Genomic DNA, 14,052 nt, shown 5'->3' on the forward strand with positions numbered 1-14,052 from the left:
TATTTATCATGTGAAATGACAGCTGCTCCTCCACTACAACAACAACAACAACAACAACAACATCCAAACGTCCAAATTTACAAGGTTGACTAAAAATTTCATCGATAGCAGATCTGCACTCAGTTTTAAACCATCAAGCTACGTAGACAATGATACAAAAACATCACATTACTTTAAAGACAATGAAACCTAAAAATGCAATCCTATTTAAATGTATTCACTGTGAAGTGTCCTTACTGCCGATTTCATATAGTAATTGTGTGCTTAAGTGGTTTTCACTTCCATGAATCTACTTTCTTTGAGGCTTTCTATCTAAAGACACGTGGGTTGGTTTTCCTGTTAAAGCCACATTCAACAACTGTGGTTGTGAACCAGACCATCTGCAGAGCTGCAACCATGCCTTCACAGCACAAATCCTTCCACGTCAAAGTTAATGATTGCAAAATACATCCTGTGCTGAACACAGATGCAATTCCACATATGTGCTCTGCAAAAAATGTCACAAGAAATGTTTTTATATAAATAACGCTTTTTCATATGAATGCACACGTTTGTTATATTGTAAAATTAAAATTGAGCGAGACACTTAAACCCAAAATTGCTCCTGTAGCTGCGTCTACGGTGTGTAGATAGATACTGAATTGTAAGTCGCTTTGGATAAAAGCGTCTGCTAAATGACCGTAATGTAATGTAAAAAATGCATTTATATGCTTGTTTCCCCAATGTGCCTCCTTTACAACTTGAACATGCTTCCTAAAAGATATACCAATACAATTTTCAGCCATGCAGTATGCAAATACAGAGTTTTCCATAGCCAACAAAATGTGTGAATTTCCAATACCCATAATCATTTTTCCACGTTTGACCCGATTGGTCAAAAATAACCTTGGGGGTGTGGTCAACAAGGAAACAGGAGAGCAACCGATGCATATAAACCAGGACTCCAGGCTAAGCCTCTCATCGACAACATCACACAGCCACCATGAGGTCTCTGGTTTTCGTTCTGCTCATCGGAGCTGCTTGTAAGCATGTCTTTCTGCTTGTGTTGTGATTACTAAATAGAAAGGAAAAAAGGGTCACTTGGTTGCTGACCATTTGGCCTCCTGTGTGTTTTCAGTTGCCACGGAGGAGGACAAGATCGTCGGAGGGTATGAGTGCACGCCTCACTCCCAGGCCCATCAGGTGTCCCTGAACTCCGGCTACCACTTCTGTGGTGGCTCCCTGGTCAATGAGAACTGGGTTGTCTCTGCTGCTCACTGCTACAAGTCGTAAGCACATTCCTCATTTTTTTCCAGGGTTAAAGGTCTGATTTATTTACCTTAGGGGTATTCAGATTAATGCATGATGATAATTTTTGTGTGTTTGTCACTAATGCCCCGTATTTCAATTGTTTATAGCCGTGTGGAGGTGCGTCTTGGAGAGCACAACATCAGGGTCACCGAGGGAAACGAGCAGTTCATCTCGTCCTCTCGTGTCATCCGCCACCCCAACTACAGCTCCTACAACATCAACAACGACATCATGCTGATCAAGCTGAGCGAGCCCGCCACCCTCAACCAGTACGTAAAGCCTGTGGCTCTGCCCACCAGCTGTGCCCCCGCTGGCACCTTGTGCAAAGTCACTGGCTGGGGCAACACCATGAGCTCCAGTAAGTAATAACTCCTGTGTTGTTCCCTCACCATGTATGCTTTTACTGCAGTGCAGCTCCAGTTTCATCTTCGTCTTTCTCTTTTGATCTCCAGCTGCTGATGGAAACAAGCTGCAGTGCCTGAACATCCCCATCCTGTCTGATGACGACTGTGATAACTCCTACCCCGGCATGATCACTGATGCCATGTTCTGCGCTGGATACCTGGAGGGAGGCAAGGACTCTTGCCAGGTATGTAACAAGAGGACTTTGCAGGGGTCCTCGTCCTAGACCAGTGCTTCTCAGTTGCAAATCTAGAATATTTGGAACTTTCTTCACATATACACTCTCTTTCTCAGGGTGACTCCGGTGGCCCCGTCGTGTGCAACGGTGAGCTGCAGGGTGTTGTGTCCTGGGGCTACGGATGTGCTGAGAGAGACCACCCTGGTGTCTACGCCAAGGTAAACCTAAAATATCTCGATGAAATGTAAACTTCACATGCCCAGTTCAAATGAAACACATTTGCTACTGGCTGTCCATGCTAACAAACCTTCTGTCTCCACTCACAGGTCTGCCTCTTCAACAGTTGGCTGGAGAGCACCATGGCCAGCTATTAAGTCTGATCCTACAACCACCATCTTACTCTGTTGCCTTTCTTCTATCATTTTAACTTCATTATTGTTGTTGAGTTTTGAACAATGTGCAGTCATTTTCCATCTGAGTCAATAAAGTCTTTGGTCTTTTAAATAACGTTTCTCTCAGTTTTTTGCAAATGTTGTCCTACATTATGAAGTTTTCATCATTATACTTGAAACAATACTTGAAAAATTGAAACTTAATTTCACCTGTTTACTGCTCTTCAGGACAGAATAAACAAAGCAATTAGTTTTCAATGTATATCTACTAGAAATACTGTATTTTGAGAAAAAAGGACAAACTTGCAATGCTATTGATTGCATATAGTTTAGAATGAAAATGATTTCCATTAACACAAATAAACATCTGTCCAGTGCAGTAAGTCTTACTTGCACAAATCTAATTGACATTGTGTTACATTAATTACAACAAAATGAATCCTGTTACAGATATCTTACTTTAATGTTTGTAATACTTCATCTGGAGTTAAATTAGTTGAACAGAACTCTAAATGAAAATTCTGTAGTAATTAGTAGTCGTACTTCCTACTTTTAAATTAAATGTCCTTTATGTACATTACATGCAGTCATTGTGGCTAAATGTTAGCACTACATCTGTGCTAACCATTCTTTTCACTATAATAATTAAATGTATCTATCTAATGTAATCAGCTCTGCAAACAGACCATGACTGTGAGAAAGTCATGTCAAGTTAAGCCAATATATATATTCAGGCTATTAAGCAAACAACACCCCGCAGAGGAATGATATAGATGAACAAATAATCAAATGCAATAGAACATATGACAGCAGTGTAATAATGTTTATATAGAAGTATTAATAATAGTATGTTTCATTTTGACAAAATGTGAAGTAGCAGGAAATCATTTCACTGATAGATATAAAAAGCTGAGATGGAGCTGATGAAAATACAGACTGAGAATTTATTTATTTTAAAATGTGTCAAATGTAATTGTATTAGAGTATATAGTAGATTTGATAGTATATTTAGCTGCACAATATGTGACTATATTTAATAAACTGAGTCAAAGTAAGTAAGAACATCCCACAGAATGGGAAAATATTAGTCTCACTGTGCTGTATTTTAGTCAATATTACTGTTGGTGTTAATCAATTATATTGTCTTTTTAAGTTAATGCCATCTTTATTCAAGTCTTTTTCCAAGTATTGCTACCCATCTGTTTGATTAATCTGAAAGCATATTTTTATTGTTTTACTAGCTAATGTATTAAGTATTAAAGTATAATTTATTAACTTCACTTTGACCATATTGTTCTTACAACGTGATACATTATCGTGCCATTAAAATTGCTGAACTGAAATAAATTCAGAAAAAGATTTTTTTTTTATTTATTTTTTTATTTTTTTTAAATCGTATATACATTTTGAAATAGTTCTGTCAGGACTGCTTTTGTGGCAGTTTTCTTTGTGAAGGCCAGAGCCACTCAGTGAGTGTGTGAGAGAAGCTCCACCCGGCACTGCTTCTGGGGCCGAAACAAGGTAGAAAGCTGATAACATACAGAACATACTGCACTGTACTCAAACCAGGCCAGAGCAACAACAGATCTAACTAAAGTAATGCACACAGTGTCAATGGGCTTTTTGTAATAGAATTGAGCAAAAATCATGAAACAAGAGCCACGTTAAAATTATGCAGCCCCGTTTTGGCAGAGTTTTAGTATGGATAGCAAAGTTTTCCCATCAGCACTATTTGAAGGTTTTGATTGGTCAGCAGCAACAGGGGTGTTTCTTTACAGTCGGCATCTAAGGGGGACGCATGCGTTATGCACACAGACATCAAACAATCTTTTTGATATAAATAATGATTTTTCATATGAATACACACGTTTGTTATATTGTATTTTAAAATACATTTATATGCTTGTTTCCCCAATGTCCCTCCTTTACAACTACATTGAACATGCTTCTTAAAAGATATACCAATACAATTTTCAGCCATGCAGTATGCGAATACAGAATTTTCCATAGCCAACAAAATATGTAGATTTCCAATACCCATAATCATTTTTCCACGTTTGACCCAATTGGTCAAAAATAACCTTGGGGGTGTGGTCAACAAGGAAACAGGAGAGCAACCGATGCATATAAACCAGGACTCCAGGCTAAGCCTCTCATCGACAACATCACACAGCCACCATGAGGTCTCTGGTTTTCGTTCTGCTCATCGGAGCTGCTTGTAAGCATGTCTTTCTGCTTGTGTTGTGATTACTAAATAGAAAGGAAAAAAGGGTCACTTGGTTGCTGACCATTTGGCCTCCTGTGTGTTTTCAGTTGCCACGGAGGAGGACAAGATCGTCGGAGGGTATGAGTGCACGCCTCACTCCCAGGCCCATCAGGTGTCCCTGAACTCCGGCTACCACTTCTGTGGTGGCTCCCTGGTCAATGAGAACTGGGTGGTGTCTGCTGCTCACTGCTACAAATCGTATGTCTAATGTCAAATCATCAATCTGCTGTTAACAGGCATCGTGAACCTCAGCTTCCACTAAACCTCTCTTTCCTCTCCAGCCGTGTGGAGGTGCGTCTTGGAGAGCACAACATCAGGGTCACCGAGGGAAACGAGCAGTTCATCCGCTCCTCTCGTGTCATCCGCCACCCCAACTACAGCTCCTACAACATCAACAACGACATCATGCTAATCAAGCTGAGCGAGCCCGCCACCCTCAACCAGTACGTAAAGCCCGTGGCTCTGCCCACCAGCTGTGCCCCCGCTGGCACCATGTGCAAAGTCACTGGCTGGGGCGACACCATGAGCTCCAGTAAGTAACATCGGCATTTTAAACTAGCCAGGAGTTACAGAATGTTTCTGAGCCACAGTTGTGTTATTCTAAACCTTTTACAACCTTTCTTTTACACATTGCAGCCGCTGATGGAAACAAGCTGCAGTGCCTGAACATCCCCATCCTGTCTGATGACGACTGTGATAACTCCTACCCCGGCATGATCACTGATGCCATGTTCTGCGCTGGATACCTGGAGGGAGGCAAGGACTCTTGCCAGGTATGTAACAAGAGGACTTTGCAGGGGTCCTCGTCCTAGACCAGTGCTTCTCAGTTGCAAATCTAGAATATTTGGAACTTTCTTCACATATACACTCTCTTTCTCAGGGTGACTCCGGTGGCCCCGTCGTGTGCAACGGTGAGCTGCAGGGTGTTGTGTCCTGGGGCTACGGATGTGCTGAGAGAGACCACCCTGGTGTCTACGCCAAGGTAAACCTAAAATATCTCGATGAAATGTAAACTTCACATGCCCAGTTCAAATGAAACACATTTGCTACTGGCTGTCCATGCTAACAAACCTTCTGTCTCCACTCACAGGTCTGCCTCTTCAACAGTTGGCTGGAGAGCACCATGGCCAGCTATTAAGTCTGATCCTACGACCACCATCTTACTCTGTTGCCTTTCTTCTATCATTTTAACTTCATTATTGTTGTTGAGTTTTGAACAATGTGCAGTCATTTTCCATCGGAGTCAATAAAGTCTTTGGTCTTAACTTTTAAATAACGTTTTTCTCAGTTTTTTGCAAATGCTGTCCTACATTATGAAGTTTTCATTATACTTGAAACAATACTTGAAAAATTGAAACTTAATTTCACCCGTTTACTGCTCTTCAGGACAGTATAAACAAGGCAATTAGTTCTCAATGTATATCTACTAGAAATACTGTATTTTGAGAAAAAAGGACAAACTTGCAATGCTATTGATTGCATATAGTTTAGAATGAAAATGATTTTCATTAACACAAATAAACATCTGTCCAGTGCAGTAAGTCTTACTTACACAAATCTAATTGACATTGTGTTAAATTATTTACAAAAAAGTTAATCCTGTTAGAGCTATTTGACTTTAATGCTTGTAATACTTCATCTGGAGTTAAATTGGTTGAAAACATTTATTTGAACAGAACTCTAAATGAAAATTCTGTAGTAATTAGTACTAGTAGTAGTACTTTCTACTTATAGCATTTTAAATGGCTTTTATGTACATTACATGCAGTCATTGTGGCTAAATGTTAGCACTACATCTGTGCTAACCATTCTTTTCACTATAATAATTAAATGTATCTATCTAATGTAATCAGCTCTGCAAACAGACCATGACTGTGAGAGAGTCATGTCAAGTTAAGCCAATATATATATTCAGGCTATTAAGCAAACAACACCCCGCAGAGGAATGATATAGATGAACAAATAATCAAATGCAATAGAAAATATAACAGCAGTGTAATAATGTTTATATAGAAGTATTAATAATAGTATGTTTCATTTTGACAGAATGTGAAGTAGCAGGAAATCATTTCACTGATAGATATAAAAAGCTGAGATGGAGCTGATGAAAATACAGACTGAGAATTTATTTATTTTAAAATGTGTCAAATGTAATCGTATTAGAGTATATAGTAGATTTGATAGTATATTTAGCTGCACAATATGTGACTATATTTAATAAACTGAGTCAAAGTAAGTAAGAACATCCCACAGAATGGGAAAATATTAGTCTCACTGTGCTGTATTTTAGTCAATATTACTGTTGGTGTTAATCAATTATATTGTCTTTTTAAGTTAATGCCATCTTTATTCAAGTCTTTTTCCAAGTATTGCTACCCATCTGTTTGATTAATCTGAAAGCATTTTTTTTATTGTTTTACTAGCTAATGTATTAAGTATTAAAGTATAATTTATTAACTTCACTTTGACCATATTGTTCTTACAACGTGATACATTATCGTGCCATTAAAATTGCTGAACTGAAATAAATTCAGAAAAAGTTTTTTTTTTTTTATTTATTTATTTTTTTTAAATCGTATATACATTTTGAAATAGTTCTGTCAGGACTGCTTTTGTGGCAGTTTTCTTTGTGAAGGCCAGAGCCACTCAGTGAGTGTGTGAGAGAAGCTCCACCCGGCACTGCTTCTGGGGCCGAAACAAGGTAGAAAGCTGATAACATACAGAACATACTGCACTGTACTCAAACCAGGCCAGAGCAACAACAGATCTAACTAAAGTAATGCACACAGTGTCAATGGGCTTTTTGTAATAGAATTGAGCAAAATCATGAAACAAGAGCCACGTTAAAATTATGCAGCCCCGTTTTGGCAGAGTTTTAGTATGGATAGCAAAGTTTTCCCATCAGCACTATTTGAAGGTTTTGATTGGTCAGCAGCAACAGGGGTGTTTCTTTACAGTCGGCATCTAAGGGGGACGCATGCGTTATGCACACAGACATCAAACAATCTTTTTGATATAAATAATGATTTTTCATATGAATGCACACGTTTGTTATATTGTATTTTAAAATACATTTATATGCTTGTTTCCCCAATGTCCCTCCTTTACAACTACATTGAACATGCTTCTTAAAAGATATACCAATACAATTTTCAGCCATGCAGTATGCGAATACAGAATTTTCCATAGCCAACAAAATATGTAGATTTCCAATACCCATAATCATTTTTCCACGTTTGACCCAATTGGTCAAAAATAACCTTGGGGGTGTGGTCAACAAGGAAACAGGAGAGCAACCGATGCATATAAACCAGGACTCCAGGCTAAGCCTCTCATCGACAACATCACACAGCCACCATGAGGTCTCTGGTTTTCGTTCTGCTCATCGGAGCTGCTTGTAAGCATGTCTTTCTGCTTGTGTTGTGATTACTAAATAGAAAGGAAAAAAGGGTCACTTGGTTGCTGACCATTTGGCCTCCTGTGTGTTTTCAGTTGCCACGGAGGAGGACAAGATCGTCGGAGGGTATGAGTGCACGCCTCACTCCCAGGCCCATCAGGTGTCCCTGAACTCCGGCTACCACTTCTGTGGTGGCTCCCTGGTCAACGAGAACTGGGTGGTGTCTGCTGCTCACTGCTACAAATCGTATGTCTAATGTCAAATCATCAATCTGCTGTTAACAGGCATCGTGAACCTCAGCTTCCACTAAACCTCTCTTTCCTCTCCAGCCGTGTGGAGGTGCGTCTTGGAGAGCACAACATCAGGGTCACCGAGGGAAACGAGCAGTTCATCCGCTCCTCTCGTGTCATCCGCCACCCCAACTACAGCTCCTACAACATCAACAACGACATCATGCTGATCAAGCTGAGCGAGCCCGCCACCCTCAACCAGTACGTAAAGCCTGTGGCTCTGCCCACCAGCTGTGCCCCCGCTGGCACCATGTGCAAAGTCACTGGCTGGGGCGACACCATGAGCTCCAGTAAGTAACATCGGCATTTTAAACTAGCCAGGAGTTACAGAATGTTTCTGAGCCACAGTTGTGTTATTCTAAACCTTTTACAACCTTTCTTTTACACATTGCAGCCGCTGATGGAAACAAGCTGCAGTGCCTGAACATCCCCATCCTGTCTGATGACGACTGTGATAACTCCTACCCCGGCATGATCACTGATGCCATGTTCTGCGCTGGATACCTGGAGGGAGGCAAGGACTCTTGCCAGGTATGTAACAAGAGGACTTTGCAGGGGTCCTCGTCCTAGACCAGTGCTTCTCAGTTGCAAATCTAGAATATTTGGAACTTTCTTCACATATACACTCTCTTTCTCAGGGTGACTCCGGTGGCCCCGTCGTGTGCAACGGTGAGCTGCAGGGTGTTGTGTCCTGGGGCTACGGATGTGCTGAGAGAGACCACCCTGGTGTCTACGCCAAGGTAAACCTAAAATATCTCGATGAAATGTAAACTTCACATGCCCAGTTCAAATGAAACACATTTGCTACTGGCTGTCCATGCTAACAAACCTTCTGTCTCCACTCACAGGTCTGCCTCTTCAACAGTTGGCTGGAAAGCACCATGGCCAGCTATTAAGTCTGATCCTACGACCACCATCTTACTCTGTTGCCTTTCTTCTATCATTTTAACTTCATTATTGTTGTTGAATTTTGAACAATGTGCAGTCATTTTCCATCGGAGTCAATAAAGTCCTTGGTCTTAACTTTTAAATAACGTTTTTCTCAGTTTTTTGCAAATGCTGTCCTACATTATGAAGTTTTCATTATACTTGAAACAATACTTGAAAAATTGAAACTTAATTTCACCCGTTTACTGCTCTTCAGGACAGTATAAACAAGGCAATTAGTTCTCAATGTATATCTACTAGAAATACTGTATTTTGAGAAAAAAGGACAAACTTGCAATGCTATTGATTGCATATAGTTTAGAATGAAAATGATTTTCATTAACACAAATAAACATCTGTCCAGTGCAGTAAGTCTTACTTACACAAATCTAATTGACATTGTGTTAAATTATTTACAAAAAAGTTAATCCTGTTAGAGCTATTTGACTTTAATGCTTGTAATACTTCATCTGGAGTTAAATTGGTTGAAAACATTTATTTGAACAGAACTCTAAATGAAAATTCTGTAGTAATTAGTACTAGTAGTAGTACTTTCTACTTATAGCATTTTAAATGGCTTTTATGTACATTACATGCAGTCATTGTGGCTAAATGTTAGCACTACATCTGTGCTAACCATTCTTTTCACTATAATAATTAAATGTATCTATCTAATGTAATCAGCTCTGCAAACAGACCATGACTGTGAGAGAGTCATGTCAAGTTAAGCCAATATATATATTCAGGCTATTAAGCAAACAACACCCCGCAGAGGAATGATATAGATGAACAAATAATCAAATGCAATAGAAAATATAACAGCAGTGTAATAATGTTTATATAGAAGTATTAATAATAGTATGTTTCATTTTGACAGAATGTGAAGTAGCAGGAAATCATTTCACTGATAGATATAAAAAGCTGAGATGGAGCTGATGAAAATACAGACTGAGAATTTATTTATTTTAAAATGTGTCAAATGTAATCGTATTAGAGTATATAGTAGATTTGATAGTATATTTAGCTGCACAATATGTGACTATATTTAATAAACTGAGTCAAAGTAAGTAAGAACATCCCACAGAATGGGAAAATATTAGTCTCACTGTGCTGTATTTTAGTCAATATTACTGTTGGTGTTAATCAATTATATTGTCTTTTTAAGTTAATGCCATCTTTATTCAAGTCTTTTTCCAAGTATTGCTACCCATCTGTTTGATTAATCTGAAAGCATTTTTTTTATTGTTTTACTAGCTAATGTATTAAGTATTAAAGTATAATTTATTAACTTCACTTTGACCATATTGTTCTTACAACGTGATACATTATCGTGCCATTAAAATTGCTGAACTGAAATAAATTCAGAAAAAGATTTTTTTTTTTATATTTATTTATTTTTTTTAAATCGTATATACATTTTGAAATAGTTCTGTCTAGGACTGCTTTTGTGGCAGTTTTCTTTGTGAAGGCCAGAGCCACTCAGTGAGTGTGTGAGAGAAGCTCCACCCGGCACTGCTTCTGGGGCCGAAACAAGGTAGAAAGCTGATAACATACAGAACATACTGCACTGTACTCAAACCAGGCCAGAGCAACAACAGATCTAACTAAAGTAATGCACACAGTGTCAATGGGCTTTTTGTAATAGAATTGAGCAAAATCATGAAACAAGAGCCACGTTAAAATTATGCAGCCCCGTTTTGGCAGAGTTTTAGTATGGATAGCAAAGTTTTCCCATCAGCACTATTTGAAGGTTTTGATTGGTCAGCAGCAACAGGGGTGTTTCTTTACAGTCGGCATCTAAGGGGGACGCATGTGTTATGCACACAGACATCAAACAATCTTTTTGATATAAATAATGATTTTTCATATGAATGCACACGTTTGTTATATTGTATTTTAAAATACATTTATATGCTTGTTTCCCCAATGTCCCTCCTTTACAACTACATTGAACATGCTTCTTAAAAGATATACCAATACAATTTTCAGCCATGCAGTATGCGAATACAGAATTTTCCATAGCCAACAAAATATGTAGATTTCCAATACCCATAATCATTTTTCCACGTTTGACCCAATTGGTCAAAAATAACCTTGGGGGTGTGGTCAACAAGGAAACAGGAGAGCAACCGATGCATATAAACCAGGACTCCAGGCTAAGCCTCTCATCGACAACATCACACAGCCACCATGAGGTCTCTGGTTTTCGTTCTGCTCATCGGAGCTGCTTGTAAGCATGTCTTTCTGCTTGTGTTGTGATTACTAAATAGAAAGGAAAAAAGGGTCACTTGGTTGCTGACCATTTGGCCTCCTGTGTGTTTTCAGTTGCCACGGAGGAGGACAAGATCGTCGGAGGGTATGAGTGCACGCCTCACTCCCAGGCCCATCAGGTGTCCCTGAACTCCGGCTACCACTTCTGTGGTGGCTCCCTGGTCAATGAGAACTGGGTGGTGTCTGCTGCTCACTGCTACAAATCGTATGTCTAATGTCAAATCATCAATCTGCTGTTAACAGGCATCGTGAACCTCAGCTTCCACTAAACCTCTCTTTCCTCTCCAGCCGTGTGGAGGTGCGTCTTGGAGAGCACAACATCAGGGTCACCGAGGGAAACGAGCAGTTCATCCGCTCCTCTCGTGTCATCCGCCACCCCAACTACAGCTCCTACAACATCAACAACGACATCATGCTGATCAAGCTGAGCGAGCCCGCCACCCTCAACCAGTACGTAAAGCCCGTGGCTCTGCCCACCAGCTGTGCCCCCGCTGGCACCATGTGCAAAGTCACTGGCTGGGGCGACACCATGAGCTCCAGTAAGTAACATCGGCATTTTAAACTAGCCAGGAGTTACAGAATGTTTCTGAGCCACAGTTGTGTTATTCTAAACCTTTTACAACCTTTCTTTTACACATTGCAGCCGCTGATGGAAACAAGCTGCAGTGCCTGAACATCCCCATCCTGTCTGATGACGACTGTGATAACTCCTACCCCGGCATGATCACTGATGCCATGTTCTGCGCTGGATACCTGGAGGGAGGCAAGGACTCTTGCCAGGTATGTAACAAGAGGACTTTGCAGGGGTCCTCGTCCTAGACCAGTGCTTCTCAGTTGCAAATCTAGAATATTTGGAACTTTCTTCACATATACACTCTCTTTCTCAGGGTGACTCCGGTGGCCCCGTCGTGTGCAACGGTGAGCTGCAGGGTGTTGTGTCCTGGGGCTACGGATGTGCTGAGAGAGACCACCCTGGTGTCTACGCCAAGGTAAACCTAAAATATCTCGATGAAATGTAAACTTCACATGCCCAGTTCAAATGAAACACATTTGCTACTGGCTGTCCATGCTAACAAACCTTCTGTCTCCACTCACAGGTCTGCCTCTTCAACAGTTGGCTGGAAAGCACCATGGCCAGCTATTAAGTCTGATCCTACGACCACCATCTTACTCTGTTGCCTTTCTTCTATCATTTTAACTTCATTATTGTTGTTGAGTTTTGAACAATGTGCAGTCATTTTCCATCGGAGTCAATAAAGTCTTTGGTCTTAACTTTTAAATAACGTTTTTCTCAGTTTTTTGCAAATGCTGTCCTACATTATGAAGTTTTCATTATACTTGAAACAATACTTGAAAAATTGAAACTTAATTTCACCTGTTTACTGCTCTTCAGGACAGTATAAACAAGGCAATTAGTTCTCAATGTATATCTACTAGAAATACTGTATTTTGAGAAAAAAGGACAAACTTGCAATGCTATTGATTGCATATAGTTTAGAATGAAAATGATTTTCATTAACACAAATAAACATCTGTCCAGTGCAGTAAGTCTTACTTACACAAATCTAATTGACATTGTGTTAAATTATTTACAAAAAAGTTAATCCTGTTAGAGCTATTTGACTTTAATGCTTGTAATACTTCATCTGGAGTTAAATTGGTTGAAAACATTTATTTGAACAGAACTCTAAATGAAAATTCTGTAGTAATTAGTACTAGTAGTAGTACTTTCTACTTATAGCATTTTAAATGGCTTTTATGTACATTACATGCAGTCATTGTGGCTAAATGTTAGCACTACATCAGTACTAACCATTCTTTTCACTATAATAATTAAATGTATCTATCTAATGTAATCAGCTCTGCAAACAGACCATGACTGTGAGAGAGTCATGTCAAGTTAAGCCAATATATATATTCAGGCTATTAAGCAAACAACACCCCGCAGAGGAATGATATAGATGAACAAATAATCAAATGCAATAGAAAATATAACAGCAGTGTAATAATGTTTATATAGAAGTATTAATAATAGTATGTTTCATTTTGACAGAATGTGAAGTAGCAGGAAATCATTTCACTGATAGATATAAAAAGCTGAGATGGAGCTGATGAAAATACAGACTGAGAATTTATTTATTTTAAAATGTGTCAAATGTAATCGTATTAGAGTATATAGTAGATTTGATAGTATATTTAGCTGCACAATATGTGACTATATTTAATAAACTGAGTCAAAGTAAGTAAGAACATCCCACAGAATGGGAAAATATTAGTCTCACTGTGCTGTATTTTAGTCAATATTACTGTTGGTGTTAATCAATTATATTGTCTTTTTAAGTTAATGCCATCTTTATTCAAGTCTTTTTCCAAGTATTGCTACCCATCTGTTTGATTAATCTGAAAGCATTTTTTTTATTGTTTTACTAGCTAATGTATTAAGTATTAAAGTATAATTTATTAACTTCACTTTGACCATATTGTTCTTACAACGTGACACATTATCGTGCCATTAAAATTGCTGAACTGAAATAAATTCAGAAAAAGATTTTTTTTTTATTATTTATTTATTTTTTTAAATCGTATATACATTTTGAAATAGTTCTGTCTAGGACTGCTTTTGTGGCAGTTTTCTTTGT

General features: G+C 38.9%; 5 protein-coding genes across 5 annotated transcripts in view; 4 read left to right on the plus strand and 1 right to left on the minus strand.

Annotated features, from left to right (window-relative positions):
- The window catches only part of LOC137891081 (trypsin-1-like), a 28,483-nt gene that overhangs the window by 2,246 nt on the left and 12,185 nt on the right, over nucleotides 1-14,052 (minus strand). The gene's annotated exons all lie outside the window — the stretch shown is intronic.
- Nucleotides 926-2,377, plus strand: LOC137891083 (trypsin-1). Its single transcript, XM_068735513.1, has 6 exons — nucleotides 926-1,022; nucleotides 1,118-1,268; nucleotides 1,398-1,648; nucleotides 1,743-1,879; nucleotides 1,987-2,088; nucleotides 2,197-2,377. The coding sequence occupies exons 1-6, from the start codon at nucleotides 983-985 to the stop codon at nucleotides 2,242-2,244; spliced, it is 729 nt and encodes a 242-aa protein (XP_068591614.1). The 5' UTR covers nucleotides 926-982; the 3' UTR covers nucleotides 2,245-2,377.
- Nucleotides 4,370-5,804, plus strand: LOC137891084 (trypsin-1-like). The gene is made up of 6 exons (XM_068735514.1): nucleotides 4,370-4,480; nucleotides 4,576-4,726; nucleotides 4,810-5,060; nucleotides 5,165-5,301; nucleotides 5,409-5,510; nucleotides 5,619-5,804. The coding sequence occupies exons 1-6, from the start codon at nucleotides 4,441-4,443 to the stop codon at nucleotides 5,664-5,666; spliced, it is 729 nt and encodes a 242-aa protein (XP_068591615.1). The 5' UTR covers nucleotides 4,370-4,440; the 3' UTR covers nucleotides 5,667-5,804.
- On the plus strand, nucleotides 7,815-9,249 carry LOC137891002 (trypsin-1-like). The gene is made up of 6 exons (XM_068735399.1): nucleotides 7,815-7,925; nucleotides 8,021-8,171; nucleotides 8,255-8,505; nucleotides 8,610-8,746; nucleotides 8,854-8,955; nucleotides 9,064-9,249. The coding sequence occupies exons 1-6, from the start codon at nucleotides 7,886-7,888 to the stop codon at nucleotides 9,109-9,111; spliced, it is 729 nt and encodes a 242-aa protein (XP_068591500.1). The 5' UTR covers nucleotides 7,815-7,885; the 3' UTR covers nucleotides 9,112-9,249.
- On the plus strand, nucleotides 11,262-12,696 carry LOC137891001 (trypsin-1-like). The gene is made up of 6 exons (XM_068735398.1): nucleotides 11,262-11,372; nucleotides 11,468-11,618; nucleotides 11,702-11,952; nucleotides 12,057-12,193; nucleotides 12,301-12,402; nucleotides 12,511-12,696. Exons 1-6 carry the CDS (start codon nucleotides 11,333-11,335, stop codon nucleotides 12,556-12,558), a joined length of 729 nt encoding a protein of 242 aa, XP_068591499.1. The 5' UTR covers nucleotides 11,262-11,332; the 3' UTR covers nucleotides 12,559-12,696.

Source organism: Cebidichthys violaceus, unplaced genomic scaffold (genome assembly GCF_023349555.1).
Source record: "Cebidichthys violaceus isolate CVI_PGR_0920_01 unplaced genomic scaffold, fCebVio1.0.p SCAF_7, whole genome shotgun sequence".
Lineage (NCBI taxonomy): Eukaryota > Metazoa > Chordata > Actinopteri > Perciformes > Stichaeidae > Cebidichthys > Cebidichthys violaceus.